General features: G+C 42.3%; 3 protein-coding genes and 1 long non-coding RNA gene across 12 annotated transcripts in view; 2 read left to right on the top strand and 2 right to left on the bottom strand.

Moving 5' to 3' along the window:
- Positions 1–911: 911 nt before the first annotated feature.
- On the top strand, positions 912–10,173 carry LOC134423645 (thiamine transporter 2-like). 2 transcript variants are annotated; one of them, XM_063166850.1, is made up of 6 exons: positions 912–1,042; positions 3,580–3,745; positions 4,076–4,898; positions 6,373–6,565; positions 8,128–8,269; positions 8,810–10,173. In XM_063166850.1, the coding sequence occupies exons 2-6, from the start codon at positions 3,596–3,598 to the stop codon at positions 8,987–8,989; spliced, it is 1,488 nt and encodes a 495-aa protein (XP_063022920.1). In that variant the 5' UTR covers positions 912–1,042; positions 3,580–3,595; the 3' UTR covers positions 8,990–10,173. The 2 variants fall into 2 exon arrangements, with proteins under 2 accessions (XP_063022920.1, XP_063022921.1); XM_063166851.1 differs by lacking the exons at positions 8,128–8,269; positions 8,810–10,173 and adding an exon at positions 7,984–8,117.
- LOC134423648 (uncharacterized) lies at positions 2,788–11,745 on the bottom strand. Its single transcript, XR_010029162.1, has 3 exons — positions 11,625–11,745; positions 6,710–6,784; positions 2,788–3,390 (listed from the first exon to the last, which is right to left on the bottom strand). It is a non-coding gene; the product is annotated as an uncharacterized LOC134423648 (long non-coding RNA).
- Positions 10,321–24,175, top strand: SLC19A3 (solute carrier family 19 member 3). The gene is made up of 6 exons (XM_063166852.1): positions 10,321–12,460; positions 14,260–14,416; positions 16,318–17,131; positions 19,130–19,322; positions 19,825–19,966; positions 20,730–24,175. Exons 2-6 carry the CDS (start codon positions 14,267–14,269, stop codon positions 20,850–20,852), a joined length of 1,422 nt encoding a protein of 473 aa, XP_063022922.1. The 5' UTR covers positions 10,321–12,460; positions 14,260–14,266; the 3' UTR covers positions 20,853–24,175.
- Positions 23,458–25,961, bottom strand: part of AGFG1 (ArfGAP with FG repeats 1) — a 35,859-nt gene continuing 33,355 nt past the window's right edge. For 7 of the 8 annotated variants that reach the window (XM_063166842.1, XM_063166843.1, XM_063166845.1 and 4 more), the window contains 3 exons: positions 25,257–25,415; positions 24,549–24,640; positions 23,458–24,174 (listed from right to left, as the gene is read on the bottom strand). In XM_063166842.1, the coding sequence (XP_063022912.1) occupies positions 24,115–24,174; positions 24,549–24,640; positions 25,257–25,415 (311 nt within the window). In that variant the 3' untranslated portion in view covers positions 23,458–24,114. The remainder of the gene's footprint in view (positions 24,175–24,548; positions 24,641–25,256; positions 25,416–25,961) is intronic. The other variant, XM_063166844.1, reaches the window with a different exon arrangement.

Here is a 25,961-nt window from a genome sequence, read left to right as displayed (position 1 = left end):
TGTAATATTGGATTGTTGAGGGATAGAAGGTAAAGGCTGCAAAACCTGGCCAAGAGTGCAGGCAAAGGTGGCTGAGCTGAGATACTTGTCTGACCCAGCAAGGAATGTCATACCTTTTTCATATTCATGTATGTGTCCATAAAATTACTGTTCCATTTTACTGTGTGTGAACCAAGGTGCTGCCTTCCTCTGGTTGGATAATTCACTGTTATTTACAAATATTTACACATTTTCCTACTGTATCAGTCATATTCCTAAATAATTATTACATCACTCATTCCAGACCTACATGCTGTGAGACCAGGGTGGGAGTGGATCTAAATTTGTGTAAATACTTTTGGTGAAAGTCTGTACATTTCACAGAGTGTACTCTGCTGTTGTGAGTCCCACGGAAACTTCTGAAGCTGGCTATAGGGCAGCTATCCTCATCTTCAGCAGCACTGTAAGAACCTGTCAAAGCAAAAAATCTGACAAATTTGCCAGCAAATAAGTCAAGAGGAAGCAGAGCAGGGTGTTTTACTTTTTACCTTTTAAATTTTTAGAATAGTTTTAAACCCCATGTAAGTGGTGTGGATACCTTCCAACCTTACAGCAGTGGTATTTGCTCACCCTCACCTCTGTAACTACCCACGCACAGCTACTGCTCCCTCTTTAATATAGGTCAGTTTGAGGCACAGATGGCTCCCAAGCCACATATCCTGTCAAATAGACCCCAAATTCTTTGGGAACAGAACTTCCTCTATTGATTTTGTGCCAGTCAGGCACTAGACTGTAGTTTGGGTCTTGATTCACTGCTGCCTTGGGGCAAAGTCAGGCCAGGATTATTTGGCTGTTCCTTTAAGGGTGCTGAAAGAAAGCCAGCTGGAGGCCTTTCCAAAGGAGGTGTCAGAGCAAGCTGTAACACTAGAAGAACAGGAAAAGCACAAAACCCAAACAGAGTCCAGTAGCTGCAATACACACAGGACAACCAGAAGTAAGACTGGGAATACCAAAAGGAGGCTTTTCCCTTGGAAGTAAGAAAGGAAGAGCTCCTGCACAGAAGGTATGATTATATATGAACTTTAGAAATATGAAATCCTGCAATGACAAAGGAAAGTGGGAGGAAAGAAGAGAGCAATTCAGCGGGGAGCTGGGGGTCTGTGTTAGGCTGTGTGTAGAAGAGCTGACAGCTCTGGCACCAAGAATTGCTGAAGGAAAAAAGAAACAGAGGATTTTTTTTTTTTTTTTTTTTTTTTTTTTTGTTGCAAAACACCACCAAGGCATCCTAAAATCTCTTCAAAAGTGAACAAAACCTAGATTTATAAAAGAAAAATTGACCACATGGGATGACTGAACAAGGAACAAATTGGATCCTTCCCCCTCAAGCAGCAAGGCAGAGCTGTGGTTGTCAGAGGTTTGTGGTTAGGAATGCAGAAAGGAGGGCTTGTACAGCAGCTGCAGAGCTGGAGGGGCTTCCCCAAGGGCTGGGGTGTGAGTGGAACACAAAGCCCAGGGCAGGTGAGGTGACACCCCCTCCCACTCCCCAAGGGCAGAGTGGGCTGCCTGAGAGCCCTCAGCCCCTCCCAGCCCAGCACCAGTGACAGGTTTTTCTGCACAGCTCCTTGTATCAAGTGGGAAAATTCTCACCTCACCTACCAGCCTAACCCTGGCAGCTCAAAGAGCAGAAGTGCAGATTGGAGAGGTACAGGTGTAGCCCCAAACCCTGAACAGTGCACAGCTGGCACTGTAGGGATGCAGTGACCAGGACACACCTCAAGTTCTTCTGTGTACAGCAGAAACCATGAATTCCTGCACAGGATGGCAAAGCCCTGCCACCCATGGGCAGCATCCCAGGGGCAGCACAAGCACCCTGCAAGCCCTGCAGAGGCAGCAGCTGCCCACTCACCTCCCAAGGTGTGTGTGACATTTTGACAAGCTACATAAGACTTGCTGCCCTTGTTTCACACAGCCTGCTGGGGGTGAGCAAACAGGGCAAGACCTGAAACGGGGCAGAGAATCTAGGCTGGAAAGGGAAAAATGTGCCCTGGCTACGTCCCAAAGCTGACTTGTACAAATGTTTCTCATTACTGTGTTAGAGATGGTCTCCACCCCGCTCTCTGGTGTGATTCTCTCAGAATCACACAAAGCATGCCCATGGCACTAGGTGCTGTATGGCTTTAATAATTACCAGGTGGGAGGAGAGCAGGGGATGTTATGGTGACTCAGTGAGCACGATCCTGGGCAGGGCCCAGACTGGTCCTGCCAGAGCCACGTTTGCAGCAGGCTGGTGTTCCAACAGCCGGCAGGAAGGAGGGGCAGAAACGCTTCTTTCCTGGAGCAGCGCTCAGTGTGTCAGTCCTCCCCAGCTCGTTTGCCTTGCTGGGGCCACCTTGCCATCTAGTGGTTCACACTGCAGAGCTGACACAGAGCTGGGTTCCTTCGTGCTGCAATCCTGTAATGCCCATGCTTTTGGCCTTTATGCACCAAAGGAAGAACTTCAAACTCCCTTGGATCTGCACTCATTTCTTAGTGTGTCAGGCTGTCAGTAAAACGTGCTGTCATAGCTTGAAGTTAGAAAAGAAGATGCACAATGCCTACTGCCTTGTACCTATCACATCCTCTAAAAAGGATCCTCTGCCCATCCTACCTGAAGTGATATACTCATCAGGACATGACTGCTTTGGGCTGAATAGACCTTCCTTCAGCTTTTACAAAAAAATTTTGTGAAAAAAACACTACTTCATTTTTAAGATTTTTATAAGATTCATTTTCTGCCAAAAAAGAAAGAGTTATCAGTAGGGAAGTAGATAAAAGTCAAAACTGGAGTGATAGAAATCCCACCTGCTAATATACAAAGTCCAAAGGGCTCCAAAAGATAAACTGCACACATTAAGATTCTTGACATTGCCTATACTAACATGAATATGGATGTTAACTTCCTTTGCATGTCCCCTTTATATCCATTTTGACTTTTGTTTGGGCTCTGTCCAGCAGAGTTGCAAATTTTAATTTATTCCACCACCTCACCTAGTGACAAGAGCAAAAATATCTGCTTCATTTCATTTCAGCATAAACTGTTAACCTTCTGTGACCACGTTTATAAATGGAAAATATGATGTCTGTATCCAAAATGGACTTCTCATGCAGATAATCCCAGATGAGAGTCTGGCTTGATATAATTTCTGTATTTCTTAGCAGCTCCATCTGCTAGGCTCCAGAGTTATCTTTGTCATATAAAAGGTGCTTGGCTGTGATCAGTCACGGAGTCAAGGGAAATCTCAGTACTCAGCTGTCTTCAGCCACTTCAATCTAGAAAGGCTTTTCCTGTGTTTATCTTGCTCAGTGCAGATAGAATGACAGGGTAGTTTGTCTTCCAGTTAAGGATCTTCCAATTCATTTTTTATGCCCTTTCTACAAAGAGAGCAGCAGACAAATGTAAGGAATAGCTATTCACTTTAACATTATAAATAAAAATTCTTTTGAACCGTCAACCTCTAAAGAGTACTCCTTAGCATTAGAAACCACAAAATAAAAATCAGTTACAAGATCTCTTTGCACTTGCATGGGCAGTGTCATTATTCTAACAAACTTTATCCTCAGCTTTGCTGCAGAGGCCATGGGCTGCTGGAAGCAAGAGAAAACCAGCACCTGGTTTTTTCCCACCCTGATCCTCTGCCTCTATGGATTCTTCTACATGATGAAACCATCAGAACCTTTCCTAACACCCTATCTAACAGGACCAGATAAAAACCTGACCACAGATGAGGTATGGCTTTATTCTATGATTTATTTTAACTGTATTGAAAAGAGAAATGGAAAACACTGTTTAATTTTTTTTAAAAGGATGAAAAGAAAAAAAAAGCACAAATTTAACTAGCTCTGACAGGTTGCAATTTGCAGCAGACTGCATAAATAAAATATCCATTTAACGGATCCAAGATCCATTTGCCTGCCCAACAGTCCCATGCTGATTCAATGTGGTTATATATTTTATGAATTCCTTCAGAGAAAAAACTCCCCTCTACAACACCATTTAAAATACATGAACCTCCTTTCCTCAACAATAAGAACACTGACATTTTCTCTTCTGTTCTAGGTTACCAACCAGGTTTTTCCAGTCTGGACATACTCCTACCTGGCTCTCCTTTTCCCAGTGTTCCTGCTCACAGACTACGTGCGCTACAAGCCCGTCCTCCTCCTGCAGGGCCTCAGCCTCATCGTCACGTGGCTGCTGCTGCTCTTTGCACATGGAGTGGTGGCCATGCAGCTGGTGGAATTCTTCTACGGCATGGTCACAGCCACCGAGGTGGCCTATTACGCCTACATCTACAGCGTGGTCAGCAGCCAACACTACCAGAGGGTCACCAGCTACTGCAGGAGCGTCACTCTGGTGGCAGCCACCGTGGCCGCCGTGCTGGGACAGCTGCTGGTGTCCTTAGCAGGCGTCTCCTACTTCCACCTCAACGCCATCAGCTTGGCTTCCGTGTCCTTGGCGTTCGTGTGCGCGCTCTTCCTGCCCATGCCCCGGAGGAGCATGTTCTTCCACAGGAAAGATGCCCCTGAGCCTGTGCCAGGGCCTGGCAAAGGGCTGGCCGTGGGCACTGCCCCCAGGCCCCAGAGCTGCCAAGAGGAAAGGAGCCCTGCTGCTGCTGCTGCTGCCGGGGCCCCGAGCCCCCAGCCCCAGGCCGGCAGTGCCGGGCCCCACAGGCACCTGCTGGGCGTGCTGCTGCAGCTGGGCAGGGACCTGAGGCACTGCTACGGCTCCCGCAAGCTCCTCTGCTGGTCCCTGTGGTGGGCTCTGGCCACGGCCGGCTTCAACCAGGTGGTGAATTATGTCCAGGTGCTGTGGGACTTGCGAGCCCCCTCGCACAGCTCCGCAGTGTACAACGGAGCTGTGGAAGCCATAGCAACCTTTCTGAGTAAGTCAGTGTTTAAACATTGACCACAATGACAGCCTCTGAAGTTTCACTTTAGTAAACTTTCTAAGTGCCATTCCATTGCAGGCGCTCCAGGGAGCCAGTGCACACCCTGTGCATTCCAGACCTAGGTCTTTGATGTACAACAGTTCAAATGTGAGTTATGTTGGTTTTTCTTTTATAGCCAACAAATAACTGTATTTTACCAGTATGCAGAAAGTGTGCAAGTCACACAGACATTGCATCTAGCTGGTAAATCCATTCCGAAGCACCCCTGTTTCTTTGGATGAGGCTATTGGGTGTTGGTATTTTTTCCCCTAAAGAAAATATTGCATTGTTTCCATAACAGTGCTATCAGCTTACACAGTTAAGAGAAATTTTCTGTGAAAATTTTACACAAAATGAACATAATCCTCTCTTTTTTTTTTCTAGTAAAATACCCTTGTGCAACCAGACAAAAAGAAAAATTTTAGTCATTGCATGATACAAAAATTTTCAGGGGAAAAAAGACCCTATGAATCCTTACAATACTGATCTGAACCATTCCATTTTTGTACCAGGAGCATTGCTCACATCACACATGCAAAATGAGGTTATCAAAAGGTAACATCAGAGGATACCACCCTGCCTTGGCTCACATTTTGCTATTGTAAAGAACTTGCACAAGATATGGGGGTGTGTTTTATCAGGAAAAATAAACACATCTGCACCACACCTAATCATTCAGGTCACCCTTAAAGTCTTTAAGGAGAAACAGATACCACTCTTGCAGCAGGCAACTAAACAGACCACATGAATCATGAATTTGAAGACCTCCTGTAGTATCTACTCCTTGATGAATTTCTCTCTCATGGACTTGCCTAGTTCTCAGTGTATAAGTATAGAAGTTTTTAAATATAATTTATAGAAGTTTTAAAAAGGGTCTGGGACCCCTAAGATGGGCAGCCAGGTGGCTTAACTTTGCAACAGATGCATCTTCTAGGAGGCCCACAAAAAGCAAACCTATCCTTTCTTGTTCCTTGGATATACTTCCTTGATGCCTCAAAACTCACTTTTTTGACAGTTGACCTCTCTATGAGGTGCACAGAGCTAAACTGTTCAATAGAAGGTTTACTAGCCTAACTAGGAGAAGGTGGAAGAATTTCCTTCTTGAACTCCAAACCATGTTCCTAATTCTCTCCCCAGAGAGCCATGCTGTGTACAGACACCTAAATAATGAATCCTCCTACGTTACAGTAAATTTATCCTGTGAAGTAGAATAAAGCACTAAGAATGGAATGGCATAGACTTGATATATGCAGTTGTCTTAAAATGTCCAGTCATCTGCACAGCTGCAGAAGCCGTCAGAAATGCTTTCAAACTTCAGACTACTCTGCTTCATTATTCAGCATTGCCTTTTGGTATGTGAGTGTGGCAGGACTTGGTCATACAGGGTGTGGAGATACAATATTTACACGTATTTTTTTTCTTTTTCTAGGCTCAGTAACATCTTTCCTGGTACAATATATGCAGATTAACTGGGACCATTTTGGAGAACTGGCTTTAGGGATCTTCTGTGCAATAGATGCAGGTTGTCTGTTTCTCATGCATTTCTCTACCAGCATCTGGGCATGTTATGCTGGATATCTCATTTTCAAGGCATGCTATGTGCTCCTCCTGACAATAGCAACGTAAGTACAAAACATCACAATGCATCATCCTCATAATGCACAGAATACTGACCCTACTCTGAGTTTGCTTTGGGCATCCTTTTCCTCAGAGGTAGCTGACCTAATGCTTGACATAACTATTTAGGTAAGGACAAGAACACTTACGTGTCTGGTTATGTTGTTTTCATTCTTCCAAACAACCAGGAGGGAAAAATTGTCAAAAGGACATCAAACATTTACCTAAGCAGAAATTAAACAAAGCACAAGGTAATTTTGTTACTAAAGGCAATGGTAACTGCAAAATGTAGGAGCCATTTTCCTCCTTCCTGGCATGAAAGATGCAAAATGAACAACAGGGACAAGCATACCTTGACAGCCATCCTTTAGGATCACCATATGCCTAGACCCCCTACTGATGACCCTTTTAGCATGTCATGAACTGCTTGAATGCAGGAAAAGACTCCACATAAAGTGTACCCCAACATAATTTTATACAATTGATCATTAATGATATTAAGATGTAAAGAAGGAATAAAAAGGAGCATAGGACATATAAACTCAGATGAGATCTCATAGGAGACCAAGCTATTCTGTTGTCAGAAATAGAAATGCATCAATAATATCAACAACAAATATTTTGTCCTGTGTAATAAATATAAAATGTTATTGCTCCAGTAATTTTCTTGTTTGGAATGTCTTGAGACATACCACACTATTTCATTAACAAAAATACTGGATGCATTTTGTGTGAAACTCCAAAATTAATCGGATACCACTTTAAAAAATTGCTAACATTATAATGCATGGCAAGGTTATGCCTATCTTCAAGGAAGCCAAGTGAGCTCTTAATTGTCATTTTTGTAGATTGTTATTACATTATAGTTAATTACACCTGGACTATTTCAATATATTCTAAAAAAAATCCCAACAAAGTAAAATCTTGCAAAAAACTCCCAAGCTAAAATTATTGAAAATGAATCCTGAAGTAGTAACACACTTTTGTTTGTATAGAAACTTTGCAGGTGTATATTGTGAAGAAAGATGTTTTGATTATTGTCAAAAAAGATATTGCAAGTAAAAATCTATGGGCTCTTGACATAAATAAATAGCAAGTTACCTCCACTGTCAAATCACAAAGCAAAATGTGACTTATTACCATGGATAGCTTGGTTAGAAGGTACCCAGTGACCTCCCAGCCAGGGCAGAACTGCTTCAGTTTCAGAGCAAATCACAGCATTGCCTAGTCTCTGAAAGCTTCCAGCCATGGACTCTCTACAGCCTGTCTGGCACAGTCTGTGCAGGCAGAGAAGGAGGAAAGGGGAAGGGTACAGAGAGCTGACATTCTACCTGATCATCTGAAAGCAGGGGTTAGAAAAGCAGCCCATGCAGGTCAAAACCGTTAAAATACACTATGGTACCCAAGACTTTTTTTGTTTTAGAGAAAGCAATGAAGCAAACAAACAAAGAAGCACCATTTCCTCTGTCCTTGATGGACCATCTGCATGAATCACTTTCTCTTCATCAACTGCTAGACAGCAATAGCTTTCCCAGGGGCAGTGACTGACCTGCCAGTTTCCTGTTAGGTTCCAGATCGCCGTCAATCTGAGCATGGAGCGCTATGCCCTGATGTTTGGATTCAACAACTTCATTGCCCTGCTCATCCAGACCATTCTCACAATAGTTGTTGTAGATTCAAGAGGCCTGGGACTGGACATAGTGACTCAAGTAAGTGCAGTTACCTTACTTTCCTACTTACTGCTCAGCCAAGTCATCTTCAAAATTCCTATGCTAAAGGACAACTTAATTATCTTTCCTCTATAGAAATCCAGACATCATTCTTCCCTTTTGCCTTTTAATGCATTTAGGATTACTGATGCTGGACTGTTACTTTTCAAAGGGAGAACATAACTAACCAGGCCCTGCTATCCAACCAGTTTTAGTAGTTAATAGGACACCATCCTCTCTTCCCAAAAGCTCAGACTGGTTTGGTCAGATGCAGAATGGGAGTTCAGGACTGTTCTTATCCCTCTTCCTGTTGGACGTTTGTCAAGAGGCGTAAGGAATGGAAGGGCAGTTCTTCATTTCACAGTTATCTGCTGTATCTCAGCAAAAGCTGAGATTTTGCTTAATCACAAAGCAAAAACTCAAGTGTAGAGAAACTGCCAGAACACAAGAAAATCAGAGTGACTTTCATCTTCAGAAGAAGCAGCATTTCTCTAATGTGTTTTTCATTAACTGTTCTGCCTTTTTCTCCTCCTCTCCCAGTTTTTAATTTATGGCAGCTACTTCGCAGTCATACATGGGATTTTCATGATCAGAAGCATTTGTGTGCTGGTCTCATGCAAATGCCAAAGGAAAATAGTGAGATCTTGCACAGAGCAGCTGAACCAGGCTGAGCACGAGTCAAGAGAGCAGATTGTCACAAGCCACATGACACGGCTGTAGGAGGCAGGCAGGCTGGAGAAGGGCTTCTCCTGGGAGAAGGGCTCCCAGCAGGGAAGAAGAGCAGCATGCAGGGAACAGCAGTGCAAGAAGAACGTTCAACTGAGCCCTGAAAAGCTACGCTGAATCATTCCAGCACTTCAGCAGAACATATGCCAGCAGAGAGCTCACCAGAATGGCACTGTGCCAAGAATAAAAGATAAGTTTCTTTAGATTCTTATTTACATGTATATAAATAGCTTAAGGGCAGTAAGTTATACACAGAATCAGAGCAACCACCTTTGCCTCCCCCCACGCATGATGGCAGAGAGCAGAGTTCACCCTGCCTTGCTCATTGTAGCTCCTGAATGTGGTGCTGGCAAAGCTGCTTCTGTCACATTTGCTGATGCAGTGGCTGAGGGTGTGTCTCCCCTTTGCACAGACCTTGTTCTGAACCAAGGAAGAAAAGATCATGTTTGCATCATTCTATTCTTTCATACCCACTACAGGCAGATGGGGGACAGGCTCCTCCTGTCTCACCCACAGCTCAGTGCACGCAGGCTGCAGAAAGCTGGGCTTGCACAACCTGTCCTGGGAGCTTCACTGCAGCACTGCAACATCACAGTTATTGCTTGGCCCACATTTGAGAGCTACAAACACTGTGCTGACTTCACAGCAACCTCTGCTGAGAAGGGAATAATTCCAGAGTCCAAGCAAAAGGCAAGAGCACCTTTGTAGTTCCAGTAAAATTAAACTCAGGACTGGCTATCTTCTCTTTCAGCAGGAAAAAAATATTATGAAAGGGCTTAAGTAGCACAGATTAAAACCAGAGAAGGACATTGTGGAGAAATTTAGCTGATTCCACAGAGGAAAATTCCAGATTAACAGGAATATCCAAGATTTAGAACTGAAACAAACAGTGAGCATCATGTGTGTTTTTGAGTGCCAAGTGAGGGAGGTCCACTGATCTTGGCCAAGAATTTGGCAGGATCAGCCAAACTCATGTCAAGAAGCTCCAAGTCCTACAGCTAATTTTGTCCAAAGGACAGTCCAGGAGAAGAAAAAAGACACCAGAAATGAGTTTGCATAGTGAATGTCTAATTTAATATGAACCATATCCATATGCTGAAGTTATTTCTGTACTGCTGTTTGCTTCTAGCTTCCAATATCTACATCTAACTAATAAAAACCACTTAGCATTTACAGAATATTTTTCCTGTAGAGACACAAGCCATCATTTGTACAGATACCAGCTTTTCATACCACTGTCACACACTGCAACACAGACAAAGTGCCCAGAGGCAAGGACAGGACCGACGCAATTTGTTTCAAGTCACAAGAAGAATCAGTAGGATCTGACAAAATGAACCTGGCTAATTTTTTAGGCCTTTTGTTTACTACTGTGCATTGTGGGGACATTGTCCATTTTAAACTGGCTCTAAGCAGAACAGTTTAATCATTACAGTCATAAAAATAGGAGATGCACTTAGTCTCCAGTGGCAGTTCTTTTCTTACTGCAGAACTGAGGGCATGATGCTCCTGCCTGAAGAAACAGGGACAGAATCCAGGAGAGTAAGGACTATTTTTCTCTTCTCCCTTGTGAGTAGCAATCTTCTTTTGAGGCATTCAGTTTAGAACTAGATGTCAGTCCCGGACTAGAAGTTAACAAGAGCTTGTGTTTAAATCAAAAAGAGGAACTTCATATTTTCAGTTCCATTCTTATGTTCTGGCTAGAGCTAACTGCTCTCTGTGTCTGTAGGATGCCACTGAGGAGCAAAGGACCGAGCAGACACAGTGTATTTGGCTTGCAGCTTTAGAGAAAACCATCTTCAGAAAACAGATAAGACTTCAAAGAAAAAATCTATTCCTATTCTCTCTAATCTCCAAAATAATGATTCTGAGGTTGGAAGCTGGCAGGAAGCATTATGGGGGAAATAGGGGAGGAAGAAGGCAGCTCTTAGGAGTGTTAGGAGGAGAAAGACAAGGCCTTATGTTTTCCTGGGTTTTCAGCTGCAGATCAGAACTCACCCAGCAGTCAGAGGTTTCTAAAAGAGTAAGATGTACACTTGCACCTGTGTGTTTGTGTACCTACACGCACACACACTATGGAGAGGAGATAGCTGAGACTTGGCAGGTTACAAGGAAGGCTGGAACCCCAGGCTGTTTAGTTCTGTGGAAAAAGGAAATTCTCAACATCCACCTCTCCTAGCAACTTTTAGTACTGCTTGTCTTTCTTCCAGCATGTTAAAGGTTTCCAGGCAAACATGGAACTCCAGAGCTGGTGACATTCCTCCCCATAGCTGCAACCCCCTCTAAATACACCACTAATTACCTTTGAAACTTTAGTGGCTTTGGGCACAAATCTTCCGTGAAGATACAGCCCAACAAGCTGGTAAGGCCAGTTTGAGCAAACAAGGAACAAATGTGTGTTTGTGTTCAAAACATGCAGGTACTGCCCAAGCACTGTGTGGGCTACCAGAGGAACAGGAGCCAGCAGCCCTTTCAGCCCCTGCCCAGCAGCCCCTTCCCTTCCCAAGGTCCTTTCCCTGCCTCAAAGCCCTTGGCCAGGGAGGAAGATGAAGGGCAGAGGCAGGTCCAGCTCTCCTGAGCATTTCCTGCCTGCTTGCACCAATTTCAGCCCTGAGGGAACCTCCCATACCTGCAGGACCAGGCCAGGCTCTGTCAAGCTCCCAAAGGGCCTCTCCTGCCAGGGCCTCAGCTTCTGCTCCCAGGGTCAACACACGTCCTACCAACAGGTTTCAGGGTGAACTCCAGCCTCTGACGAACCTTGGAAGATGCAGGCAGTACAGTCTAAAAAAAAATGGGTAAAGGAAAGCAAAGCAGCAGCATTTCTCTGAAACAAGCCTGGTAATTTTTTAGCTAAGAACCTAGATTTAGCAGTTGAATTTAATCCCTTTGTCCTTAAATGACAGATCTGTTCCTATACAGAAGTAATTCCAGGCCAACTAATAGTAGGAAGCATTTGCTGTCCCACCTCCCATAGCCCCAGCAGAGCCAGGACAGTCAGAGATGCCCCATGAGCCCAGAGGCCTCTGTGCTGTGCACGGGACAGGGACAGTTAGTCCAAATTGTAAAACTGGTTATCTGTCTTTCCATAAATCAGAGACCAGAGCTTTTAATGGTATTTATTAACAGAAAGAATGCAATCATTGCTTTCTTGTCACAACAGGTCTTATTAATCATTACCTACACTAAGTCTTATAGTTTTATCTTAAAAACAGAACTCAGTTTGCTGACAAAACGCATAAAGAACACTTTCCCTACAATCTTCATGGACAAGTTGCTGTTATTATTATTATTTGAATTCTGATAACATTTTCAAGTTTAGAAATAACTTCTTGGAAAAAGTTACAGAAATATCTGACTACCACCAGCTCAAAAGGGTGGTTTCTCACTTCTCTGCAAGACAAAGTCATCCTAGGAAGAACTGCACCTGAATCCACAGGAAATTCTCCACAGCCAGAGCCTTGACAGGTAATTCATCATTATTTGGGAGTGTGCTGGCTACTCACTTGCTCAGTGCATTTGGAGGTGATGCAAGATTTATGGAGACGTTGCTGATCAGTCCAGGGCTTAATTTTTTATATTTTTATCACATTTCAAATAAGGGCTTGATTTAAAGATACTAGAGACTAAATTGTAGTTACAATTATTTGTAGGAGAAAGATGACAGAGACAATTTTTAAAAATCAAGTTACAAGGTTAGGGCTGCTTTTTCTAACATTCCTCTGAGGTCACACAAATATTGTCTTTATAACATATGATTTATACTAAGTTTTAATGGATATCATCTCAGTGCAAGCAGAAGCACTTTTTCAAAAGTGCCTGCTATAGAGTGGAATTCAGCAATTTAAGATACACAGCTTGTAGCAGCATGATTAGACATCGGCTAGTGCTTTGCTTTAACTTGCTTATGATTGAAAACACTGTTTCACTTATTTCAGGATCAGTGAAATTGACTTTTTAGCACAAAAGCAGTAAAATAAACTTAAAAAACCAAATCTTTCTTGACTTCTTTTTGCTGCCAGCTACACTGAAGAAACAAGCCTCTTTTTCCTTTTGGTCATCACTTTCAAAAGTGAAGTCAATAGTTCTCTATTCTAAGTCTGAGCAGGTACCATGAGCAGATAGTTTCTGGGTCTTTCTTTACCCTCTCCAATGACTGGAGTGCAGGAAACATGGTGAGTGTTAAGGCATTTTTAAGAAGCTTGGATCAAAATGGGTTGAGCTCCCTGATGACTTTTATTGCCATCAAGAGCATTTGCATGGTCACTGTGTAAAATCAGTCAACAAAAAAATCAAACAGATTTGCAAATCAACAGACAAAAACCTCCTTGAGCACACAGAATGAGCTTGGATCTCACACTTTTCCCACCCATTTACTCAGAAATGAGGCTATAATGGAACTTAATTCTTCTGCTACAGCACAGCCACTGAGCCCTAAGCATGTCACTATGAACAACCTTTGAGTTTACCAGGGCTGGTGCACCTTGATCCAGTTGCTCATTTCCAAACTGCAGCTGTGGAGCCAGGCAGGTTCAGTGAGGGAACATTGGCTTAGGCATGTGGCACAGGTGGAGCCATGCACTTCACTCGTGAGAGAGAAGTGACAATGCCCTTTATCAATATAACAAAGTTCAGTGGTAAATGTGACAGTGGTTTAACAAGACTCAACAGGAAAGTGTGCTTGATTTAGTGCAGAGATGGCAAGATCAGGTAAAACTTTCAGAGAGACCCTCCTCCTAAGTCACTGGGCTCTAAACTCCTCTCAGAGAGGAGCCTGGGTGCAGCTTAGACCCACTCCTAGTCCCAGATTTGGTCAACTGCTTCCATCTAAAGGGTTATGCAATAAATGCAATAAGTTCTTTATATGATGTAGCCAAGGTTTCAAGGCTGAGCATGCTGTTAGTCACTTACCAAGAATGTGTTGCAGCAAAGAATCTCAGCCTCAGGAGCGTGCCAGAGGTGTCCCTGCCCAAGAGGAGATCCAGGAGTGCAGCTCAGTGCAGGAGAGCTTGAGATCAATGGTTTGGTAACATCTGCACACCAGCCAGACATCTGAGCCACCTCTGCAAGCAGCCCTTGGTTGTCACACTGCCACCTGTCCCCCTAAGTCCAGTTACACTGGATGCCACCACCACAGCCCTCACTGGTGGTTATGGCTGCAGGGGAGTGACTGTAGGTTTAGTTAAAATGTAAACTTGAAAATTAATTTTTACTAACTGTGAAGAGCACCTATTCTTCCTTTGACACCTTTTTTTTTGTTTATTTAGGTAGATTATGGATTGCTGGAAGGGAGCCGTAAGCCACAGCTGGATTTATCCCACAGTGATCATCTGTGCAAATGGATTTTTCACCACAATGAGGCCATCAGAATCTTTTCTCACCCCCTATCTAACAGGACCAGACAAAAACCTAACAGCTGAAGAGGTATGTAACTATTCACTTAAGCAGTAACTAAAATGCTTAAAGCATTAGGTCTTACAGCAGTAACTGAAGGGAAGATGAAGTGTATTTTATCTAAATATCCATATTTAAGATGCTTCTGGAAAAGAGTATGGAGTCACCTCTTTGGCAGGAAGTCCAAATTTTAAAGTCCCTACATTCTCAGAACTTTGAAACCCCTTTGATGGTTGATATTTTTGGCAAAATCAGGTCAGCTAGTTCCTCTCTCCACCCCAGAGGAGACATTTATTTATACTTACCATGGAATTGATTACACTGACAGAATTGATTTCAAAACATAAGAAAGCTAAGCAGCCTTCCCAGCTAAGCAGCCTTCCCCTTATGAGTTGTAAGCTTATTTCCTATATTTCATGCGTGCATTAACCTTTGGAGGTTAAGTCCACATTCAGAAAAATTGGGGGGTTTTGACAAAAACATGCACTCCAAGCTTCCTTGCTATGTGCTGTGTTCAGCACTGGCTGCTTCAGGAGTACACCTCCCAACAAAAGGGGACATGGTTAACACGTGGCTGAGTCATGGAGCTAACGGTATAATTAGAAAACACAGGCTTGCTACACCCACATACAGCTAATATGAGGAACAGTCATTCCTGATGTGCAGCAGCAAATGTTAAGGCAGAATCCACCAGCACACTGTGAACCCAAGGTTTCTGCTGAAAAAAGGTATTTGTGGTTTAGGTTGTCAGGGAGTCTTTTTCTCCCCCCTTTTAATTTTTTTTTTTTTTGTAACCACAAGGGAAAGCATTATTTCTTATATAAATCACACAGATAGCATCATAGAGTGCCTTAATTCTGATTTCAGCAAGAATCCTTAACTCAAAATCAAGCAGAGTACAGATATTGTCTCTTTCAGCCAAACTCACCTCCAGTGAGTTAATTCAATGAGGTAATTCTAAGTTCAGAGAAACAAAAGAAGTCACACAGAAAGATACAGTGAACCTGCTGTTCACTATGCAAAATCATTCCAGTACTTGCTCAGAAGTAAAAAACATTCCTCCAGCATTTGATACAGTTCCTTTCTAGTCTAATTGCTTAAGCAGAGAACAAGAGATAGGAATGGATACCTTAGCAGGCCCCACAATTACTGGGCAAGACCTGTCCAAAACAGGCAACTTAAGAGTCACAGAAGAAGATTGCTTTGCGATGTGCATCTATAAGGATACCTGCCCCAGGTGTGCCCAAACTGCCTGGGCAAGCACTGAGCTTTAGTGGCAACCACAAACAGCACCTTCCAACTCAAAATCAGAAGTTTTAGGAAAAAAGAGAAAGAATCTCTTCACAGGGCATCTATGTATTGAATTCCAACTGAAACTTACTGAAAGACTTCAAATCAGAAAAAAACATAAAAGGTGCAGTACACTAGTAGCAGTTACACACTCTGTGCAGTTCCAGTTCCCCTTTGTAAGAAGCACATGCTTTTTTTTATCTATACCTAACAAGGGAAAGACGTGACCAAAGGTATACAATGACTCATGTTAAGTTAAAACAAGCCTTCATTTTCAGATACTGGAGGGAATAGGATTTGAAACCAGAGAGACATCAGACACAAAGTCGTAATTGCTTTAAACAGTTGCACATCAAAAGGTGCCTTCTTCATAGGCCTTTACTGGAATTACTTTTTAAGCCAATCTGTTTCTTTAGTGGAGCACAGCATCACTGTCTTTAGTCCTTACATAGTGAAGTCACAGTCTGGTAACTAAAAGCAGTTTAAGCCTGCACTGCTCACACATTCCAATGTTTCATATCATCAAAACTATGTCATTTCAGCAGTAACACCATCAAAAACCATCCAAGAGGGTATTTCAAACATATGGGGCGCTGGGGCTGTTTTGTTTGTTTAACATCTCCTCTTTCATTGTGTTCTAGGTTACCAACCAGATTTTTCCAGTCTGGACATACTCCTACCTGGCTCTCCTTTTCCCAGTGTTCCTGCTCACAGACTACGTGCGTTACAAGCCCGTCCTCCTCCTGCAGGGCCTCAGCCTCATCGTCACGTGGCTGCTGCTGCTCTTTGCACATGGAGTGGTGGCCATGCAGCTGGTGGAATTCTTCTACGGCATGGTCACAGCCACCGAGGTGGCCTATTACGCCTACATCTACAGCGTGGTCAGCAGCCAACACTACCAGAGGGTCACCAGCTACTGCAGGAGCGTCACTCTGGTGGCAGCCACCGTGGCCGCCGTGCTGGGACAGCTGCTGGTGTCCTTAGCAGGCGTCTCCTACTTCCACCTCAACGCCATCAGCTTGGCTTCCGTGTCCTTGGCGTTCGTGTGCGCGCTCTTCCTGCCCATGCCCCGGAGGAGCATGTTCTTCCACAGGAAAGATGCCCCTGAGCCTGTGCCAGGGCCTGGCAAAGGGCTGGCCGTGGGCACTGCCCCCAGGCCCCAGAGCTGCCAAGAGGAAAGGAGCCCTGCTGCTGCTGGGGCCCCGAGCCCCCAGCCCCAGGCCGGCAGTGCCGGGCCCCACAGGCACCTGCTGGGCGTGCTGCTGCAGCTGGGCAGGGACCTGAGGCACTGCTACGGCTCCCGCAAGCTCCTCTGCTGGTCCCTGTGGTGGGCTCTGGCCACGGCCGGCTTCAACCAGGTGGTGAATTATGTCCAGGTGCTGTGGGACTTGCGAGCTCCCTCGCACAGCTCCGCAGTGTACAACGGAGCTGTGGAAGCCATAGCAACCTTTTTGGGTAAGCAATCATTAGCAGGTACTTGTAACCCATCCTGTGCTGAGGGACTCTTCAGAAATGTGTTTGGTACCTTTCCACCTCCTATGAGAGCTAAGTAAACAGACAGAGATAAATAGTGTGCAAAGCATGATTTTACTATAAACTTTTACAGTGGGCTCTTCAAAATTAGTCTTAAAAACATATATAAATAAGCTTTTCCTTCTTAGAGGAGACTCATTCTGCCAAAATGTTTTAAGGTTACTGCTCTGTTTAGACCACGTCTTTAACCTTAAGTAAGCACATTAAAACTGTGCAATGATATCCTTCCATATTCCTCCTTCAAATACACCTTAAGCTGGCTGGTTTAAGAATTAAAAGAACATGTTAACAGATACACTCCTCTAAGTATTACTCAGAGCATACTGTGAAAATGTCTATTTAGACACTGGATTAAAAATCATTGCAGTCTTAGTGCTCCTCAACAAATATGCTGACTACATCTGTGTCCTGATTGGCATGTTTGCTACAACTAAGGGGTTGTACTCAACGCCTGTATGGACCATTCTCTTCAGAGTTCGACTTGATGGTCCTTGTGGGTCCCTTCCAAGTTAGAATATTTTGTGAAACCATTTCTGTGATGTGACAAGGCTGAGAGCACTGTAATTGTTTACCCTTGAAAACCAAGTAATCTTATTAATGTGCATAGAGACTTGAAGGGGAGGAGCCAAGAGGCTGGAACCATGCTCTTCCCAGTGGTGGCCAGTGCCAGGACAAGAATCAAGGGGCACAAAATCAAGCAAAGTTCCACTTAAACACAGAGGAACATTTTTATTCCAAGGGTGATTTTAAACAGGAACAGGTTGGCCAGAGATGTGGACTCTCCATCCTAGAGTCAAAACCTAGGCACAATCCTGAGCAGCTTCCTTTAGCTGGCAGCTTTTAACAGGGCCATGTGACCTCGGTATCTTCCAACCTCAGCCATTCTGCTTCTCATTATTTACCTGGTCCACCCAAATTCCATTTCTCTTTAGCCACAGAAGGGTATGGGTAAAGTGCAACTTCATTTACATGGCTGTACAGCACCAATACAGCCTCCTTATGGAGCTCCCATTTACACAGCTGTCTCTCCCTATATTCCAGGAGCTGTATCCCACACTGCTACAGGCAATTGTCAGGTTACTTTTCCTCCCTGCAATCAGCCTGAAATTCCATTTTACTGAAGCTACTCCAGAACTTCTGACTACTGCTTTGAACAGAGTTCCCTAGTCTTTCTTGCCCTTACTTGGCATTTGACACACCTTCAGAGTACAGAAGACACTCACAGCACTGGGAACCACTGCTCATGGTGACAGAAGACACTGACCACTGGGAACCACTGCTCACAGCAGGGATGGACCAAAGGGATTGGTTTGCTCCAATTTCTGGAATTCTGATGAAGAACACATATAACCAGCAAAAAAAGTCCAGTTTTTCTGCTAGCCCACCTGAGAACATGGGGTTTGCTACACTGTAATTGACTCGAGTAAGGGTTTTAACATGTGATGGCCAGTAGGACATTGACAAATGCAGTTTCATAAGGCTTTTCATCCAAACCTGTAAATACACTTCCAGTAAAACAAAAAAGGCATAAAGTGCTAAGATTTTCTTTCCATAAAGAACTTCACATGAAGTAACTAAACTCATTATACATATTTTGACAGAAAATGCTTGGTGGGATTGTTCTTCTCTTTGCTCATAGTTGTCTAAAACCAGAGCCACAGTAGATAGTGCACTGCTGCCTCCAGCCTTAGGCATGAGGCACTTTCCCAGAGCACTTCAGGCAGTGAAGGGTCTAAACAAGGAAGAAAACATCCAAATAACAGAAGACTCCCACATCCTAAAGAAGAAATATGATCCATACCATTACCAAAGTCCACTGTGAGCAAGACTGAAGAGCTCCTGGCATGATCCAATGGCAGTTATGCAACGGCTCTCAATGATAATGTTTCCAAGTTTTAATTACTACTTTTCAATTTTTAGGTTCAGCGACATCCATGGCAGTTGGATATGTCAAAGTAAACTGGGATCTCTCTGGAGAACTGGCTTTGGGAATTTTCTCTGCACTGGATAGTGGTTCTCTGCTTCTTATGCACTTCACTGACAACATCTGGGCATGTTATGCTGGTTACCTTGTATTTAAAGCTTGCTATATGCTTCTTATAACAATAGCCACGTAAGTACAACACACAACTCTTCTAACTAAATTGGATTTAAATCACTGTCAAATTTTTATATTTATCAAATTTTTACTGGATGTTTCCCTAGGTATAAATACAAACAGGTTATGACAGCAGCATATATTGTTACTAGCCTGTATAAAACTGGGTTAAATTATATGACCTAACCATTACAATAGTACACTCCAAGTGAGAACAAGGTAGCTTCTGCACTTGGCCATTCACTAACCAATGCATGAGTGTTCTCAAAATGATCCAGTGAATATACACAGGTATTTAGCAAAAATATTCACTCAAGGGTAAATAAGATGCACAAAAGTCACAAAGCCAGAAAAATCAAAAATATTTCAGTCAAAATGAAGCTGATAAAGCTTAATAGCCAAGATTAAAGTGATCTTGTACTTTGAAGAGTGCACTGTGCCCATTAAACTGTTCCCATAAGTGCATCCACCCGTCCTTGTTCTCCACGGTGTTGTGAACATATGCATTCATTGTCAGGTTTCAGATTGCTATCAACCTCAGCATGGAGCGTTATGCTTTGATGTTTGGCTTCAACAACTTTGTTGCACTGGTGATTCAGACAATTTTAACTGTTGTTGTAGTAGATTCAGGAGGTCTGGGACTGGATATCAGCACTCAGGTAAGTCACTGAGTCCCACTGCTTAGTTCCCCTACTCTCCTTCAAAAGCAGGTTCTACTCCAAGATTAGCCTGTGGTAATGTGCAAGCTCAGGACAGTTACTCACCTGGAAAATGACTCATTTAAAGTGAACTGGCTTGAACTACTACAACCTGCTTGTCCTCTAGGCCTCCCAATACTGGGATGACTGGAAAATATTCTGTGTTCACAAAACAGAGGGCAAAGGTGACCACCTATTACTTTGGGTATTCTTTCAATTCAAGGCTTACTATTCACAAGTTTATAGTCAAAATACCGTAACCAGAAGCAGGAAGCCAGTTGAAAGACAACCTATAGGTCTATTATTAGGGTAATTCTAAGTTACATAGTTCCAGTGGACACACCTTTAAAGTTACTGTAATTCTGGAAATTAACTCATTGCAGTTCCCCATTAAATTTCTAAAATTAGTTTAAACGGAGACACAAAATGAGTCTAAGACTCTAGGTTTCATGTTTCCAGAAAAAAGACAAAGTGCAAGACAGCTGTCCTCCCTTACTGAGGTGGGGAAGGACATATCAGAACCTTGTCTCCCCCTTTTACAATCACAGAATTTCTATAGTGTAAAGTCAAGCAGTCCAGATTTCTTGAATCCTCTCAAGATGGGGTCATTCTGGGCACATGTGACAGGGAAGGGAAGGCAGCAATAGAGAGACACCCCTTAGAGTCAAAAACTGTTTTTCCTGTCAGATAACTACTCTTCTCCCTCCCCACCTCCATTTCCCAGTTTCTCATTTATGGCAGCTACTTCGCAGTCATAACTGGAATTTTCCTGATCAGAAGCATGTACACCATAATTTCCATCAAATGCAGAAATACAAGTGTGGCTGCTGAAAGCACTGCCCCTTAACAACCAAGACAAAAGCAATGGTTACAAGCAACAATGCAGAAGGCTCTGTCATCTGGACAAGAAATCAAGAGAAATGTAACATTCAATCAAGGAAAACTGGTCCAGGTTGAAGCAAGCTGTTTATGAGCCTACTGCACAGAGAGCTTTGTCAAATGCAGAATGATGCATTTGCTCCATTTTCTTCACCAAAAGTTTAATACAAACATTCCTCAAACAGTCTTCTAATTCAAGTTTAGTGATCTGACATACAAATTTCTATTAAGGCTCAGTGAGCACAAGGACATACAAATGCCTGAACCTCACACCAGAGGAACTCACAGAATTCTTGGACTTTGCCTTCTACTGAGTATTTCAATTTAAAGCAATTTATTCACTGACAGAAGACCATCAGACATGCCCAGGCAATCTAAAGCAGTTGAACCATACAATGACTTGTCAGATAATTTGTCACAGAAGCCTTTGGAAAACTTCAAGGCTTTTTCAACTGGACATCACATCTGCCTTACAGAGCTCAGGATGGTCCTGCAAGTGTAACATCTTCTTACACTTGTAACAGCTGATGTTTAGGACTGAAGTCTAATTAAGAGGTCTCCATATTAACTTCTGTATAAGGGGCCTAGAGTTATCAAGTGAAGTGCTTTGATGCTAAAACACAAAAATACAGCTTTTAGGCAACTATGCTATTTGCATGAACAATTAAGGGAATAACTGCAGAGATCTCCATGATAAAAAACATTTTAAATCAGGGGTGAAAAATTAATTTTGTAAATAAAGCTATTTTAAAACCTAAACAACTAAACACCAATGGTGCCAGTTAATGCTCAATATACAGAAGATTCAAAACAATACAAGATCTTCAGCTTATCTGGAATTGGACAAATCTAAAATCCGTGAACACAGACTAAAGATGTGTGCTTGTGTGTAGTTAAAGTTGCAAACCTTTTATCTGTCACAAGTCAGTTATGAAAAATAAAGACTTCTACAGCATACAGCATATTCTAAACTACATGCCTTGCATACTTCAATCAGTTTCAGTATCTCAGCAGTAATATTTGGATTAGAATAACCTCTATAGATGCTGATATCATTAGCCCTTGCCCAAAGCCTAATTCACACCACTGTAAGTGAAGAAGGCACAGAATTGTTGCTCTTTCATAACACTTTTCATCTCATTGACAAGACATGTCTTTGATTCGGTCCAGTTCTCTGCACTAGGCATTTTTAAGTACTCCACAAGCCCAGCTGAACCCTTGCAGTTCTCCACTCTCTACTGCATTTACCTCATACTATCCAAAACAGCCAAGGCTGGGGAACAGGGAGAGCTACAACTATTTACACTGTGCTAAAATACAGTGGTGAGAGTAAGGGTGTTACTAATACCCTGCAAACCTCCAGTTGCTGGGGATTTCTTCAGTGAATTCCTCAGAGAATGTTGGGAACTGAACTGAACACCACACTGTTGAGCAGTCTCCATCAGAAACAAAAGAGAGCCTTCAAGCCTGTTTTAAATATACCAACAGGACAAAACCAGACATTTAAGTTCAGAAAACTTGAAGTATGCTTTATGAGTTGCCTGTCTCCAGCTTGGTATCTCCAAAGTTTAAAAAACAAAACCAAAAAGAAATTACAATCCCCACAGGCAGGCAACAAAAGTCAAAAGCATTAGCACAAATGTTTTTACAAGCAGAGGTCAAACCTTTCAGATGTCCTAGAAAAATCTAGCCAACATTCAGGCAGTCAATTACAAGTGAAATGTGTTACCTTGAAGAATTTTCATGTTTATCTCAAATGGACTCGCATGTTCTTTTTAAAAAAAGTCAATCTCACCTTATTTATTCCTATTATCCTAAAATCTGTTAGAATTTTATTCTCCAGCTGGTCAGAAACCTTTAAGCTTGCAGTTTATGTATTCACAATATACTTACATTATTTGCTTAGTTCCAGTATTACACTTGAAATGTAGCCAAATTTATGTCTGTTTAAAACACCAACTACTTTGATGCAGTTATATTTTCCTTGAATCTTATCACTGTTACAGAGGAAGACAAAGCCAGACATTTTCCCCCTACAAGTTTCACTGTAGAATGGCACAAAATATTTCTGTAAATTAAAAAAATAAATTTAATATTCCACAGGAGCTCTTACTGATAGGTATCAGTTTTTAATAAAGAGAGGGCTGTTACATCTGTGGTCCCTTGGCCTGCTGTTACACACTCTGTTCAGAGCACAACTAAGGCCTGTCATTAGTTACCCATAATAAGGTGTCCTTTGCTGCAAACCTCCTCTCCAATAACTACCCTTCCCAGTGCTTCCAGTGTCCTTCATGACATACTCTATGCAAACAATCCAAACCTCACCTAACACTCTCCTGTGTGACAGGTCACTTCACTTGAGCTAGAACAGTGAGCTTCATCACAAGGGCAAAAAGAAACATCCAAGTGAGGATGTGAAAATTTTAGGCTTAGCTCACCTTTAAACACACTGCTTTGGACACTTCATCTGTATACAAGACACAGTGTGTACATTTTCATCCAGTACATGTTACTGCACAGAAATAATGCTACACAGGGGTTTTTTTCTAATATTTATTTTTTCACCTGCAAACTGTAGCAAAACATGATCAGCTTTATTATGCAGACAGGTATCCCTCTAACATTAGAGATTTAGGCATGTATAAATAGAAGAGCTCTTAGGAAAGGAAAACATTTTGAGAAATGAACAAACCTTCAATTTAACTTCGTGACTTCCAATACCAATGGTTAAAATGATGCAGCTCATTCATTCCAAGAGATACAACAGCACCTTAAAGTGGCTGATCTATTCCCCAGTAACATTTTCACATAACAATGTGTTAAAGTTACAAATACTGATATGCACAAATAGCTATTTTCTAAGAAAAATATGTACAGTACTGCAGCATAATGAGTGTGGTATCTGCAATAACTTATTAGCCAATTGTAATACACATGATACCGCTACTTTGTACCTGCCACTTCACAGGTTCAAGGATGTTACCACAGCCCTCTGTTTTGCACGTTATTACCTCGTGGGGGGTTGCTTTTCTTGCTTTTTGTGTTGGGTGGTGTTTTTTTTTTTCCTTTTTGAAACTTTTTAAAGGTACACAATGCAGGCTTTTATTTTTACTTCTTAAAGACTTCTTTTGTGTTTAAAGCTAATATCAGTGAAACAAGACAACAGTGCAAGAGGCGCAGAGATGTTATGTGACCACATAAGAGTTCTTTTGGGTAAAGTGTCTATAAGGCTATAAGAAAGGATTGGTTGATGAGCTTCCTGTTGGAAATTGTCCTGTTGGTGCACCAGCCTGGGGGAAAAGGAACAAAAAAAAAATAAGGAAAGTATTTTAAGATTTTTCTTCTATATTGTAAATAATAAATGTAGAATATATTTTAAAAAAATAACCTGCTGGGGAGTACTTCTGTTTTATATTGCAATCTGCTTTCTGCTGCTTCTCTGGAATAACACTACTCTGGGAACATGTATGAAAGTACTTCTGCTTTGTCTGAACATCCTTACAAATGGCATAAATCCAAATAGTGAGCTGCAGTAAGGAGAGTCACATGCTTCCCTCCATTATAAAAAGCAATAAAACTCCCTAATCTTTGTCTATCTCTAAATTAAGTGTTACAGACTATTCTTCTTTGGACATACAGAAGTCACTGACATGCAACAACTCACCATAAAAGGGTTACTAGATACTCCAACAGCTGCAACTTGTCCAAAAGGAGTTACTACAGGCTTTGCTTGCCCAAATGTAGCAAAACCTGCTCCTTGGAAAGAAAAGCAAAATAATATTAATACTAGTAAACAATGTTCAAAGAGTTCTTTGCTGCAGCTCCCAGCCAAAATTAAGTGTAAGTTTGAACTGCAGAATCAGCAGGACTGATCCTACTTAAACATGATCAAGAATGCAAGTGTCAAACACTGTGGCTGAGCTTTTTGGTTTTTTGTTTGTTATCAACTGTTCACAACTCATCAATCTCCAGTTTCTACATATGCACCTTTTTCAATGTTATATCATATAAATTCAGGGATAAAATGCTTTCCAATTTTCTCTTGCCTGTGTTCTATGAAGTTAGAGGAAGTGTAATAGTATGTTGCAGACATTTCCAAACAGCCCTTCTTGCCTAAAACCCCTTTAAGCCTGGGAATACTTACCATTTTAGTATGAGATTCTGGTAAAATTTCAGTTTGGTAATTAGGCAATTGCACACAGCCAAGTCAGAAGGCTCATCTACAGAGCCAGAACAGTGTGGGAACCCTTCATCAACACTACTATCAAGTTCATGTAGAAATAAATACCCACCCGTTATTGCCAACTTATAGACAGAGCATTTTCTCCATGTTTCTGATTTAGACAAGGTTATCTAAAACATGCACACCTACCATTTGGCTGCTGAGCAAAAGCAGTCTGTTGAGGGAAAGCTGCCTGGGTTGGGAACGTGGGCTGCTGGAAGTTGCCACTATAACTAGTAGGAAGACTGTAGGAGGCAGGAGTTCCAAATCCTGCCGGCATGCTCATGGATGCAGTACCAAATGTTGCTGCTGGTAGGCAAAAAATAACATGCAATTATTTGTAAGAAATAATTTTTTTCATGAAACAAATTACTATAAGGCCATGTTAAAAGTCTTCTAATGCCCTGTGTGACTGGACAAAAGTTTGGTTCAACTTCCAAAGCCACTCACTGAACTGATTTGTTCCCTTCCATCACCCCCAACTGGGTGCATAATTTGCCTTTACACTTTGAAAATGAATGGTGTTATTTAAAATTTATAGATCCAGCACATTCAGATATACTTTGTGAAGAGGAAATTATTTTTTCTTCCGAGTGTTATCATATATTTCCCCCACAGTTTTTCTGGTAGAAGTCTGCACACATAAGAAGCAAGCAGGTTCAGGCAGCCTAAGCCCCTCTGTTTTTCTCCTTTAAAAAGCATGAAAGAACTTTCCTACTTCAAGCTGCACTACGGGAGGTTATAAATAAAAAAAAAAACCAAAGGGATACATGCATCCCCTTTTAGAATCCCATATTTAATGTCTTTAAGGAGATTCTCACCATGCACATTATTTGCACACAAAGTTGCTGCTGC

This window comes from Melospiza melodia, chromosome 12 (assembly GCF_035770615.1).
Source record: "Melospiza melodia melodia isolate bMelMel2 chromosome 12, bMelMel2.pri, whole genome shotgun sequence".
NCBI classification, from domain to species: domain Eukaryota; kingdom Metazoa; phylum Chordata; class Aves; order Passeriformes; family Passerellidae; genus Melospiza; species Melospiza melodia.
The sequence above is the reverse complement of the archived record's forward strand: the minus strand, read 5'-3'. Positions and strand labels throughout refer to the sequence as shown.

Bases quoted from the DNA above. Each gene is read 5' to 3' on its own strand.
- LOC134423645 (XM_063166850.1), top strand. From the start codon at position 3,596: ATGGGCTGCTGGAAGCAAGAGAAAACCAGCACCTGGTTTTTTCCCACC. The intron at 3,746-4,075 runs GTATGGCTTTAT...CTTCTGTTCTAG, and splicing joins AAAACCTGACCACAGATGAG to GTTACCAACCAGGTTTTTCC. The intron at 6,566-8,127 runs GTAAGTACAAAA...GTTTCCTGTTAG, and splicing joins CTCCTCCTGACAATAGCAAC to GTTCCAGATCGCCGTCAATC.
- SLC19A3 (XM_063166852.1), top strand. From the start codon at position 14,267: ATGGATTGCTGGAAGGGAGCCGTAAGCCACAGCTGGATTTATCCCACA. The intron at 14,417-16,317 runs GTATGTAACTAT...ATTGTGTTCTAG, and splicing joins AAAACCTAACAGCTGAAGAG to GTTACCAACCAGATTTTTCC. The intron at 19,323-19,824 runs GTAAGTACAACA...ATTCATTGTCAG, and splicing joins CTTCTTATAACAATAGCCAC to GTTTCAGATTGCTATCAACC.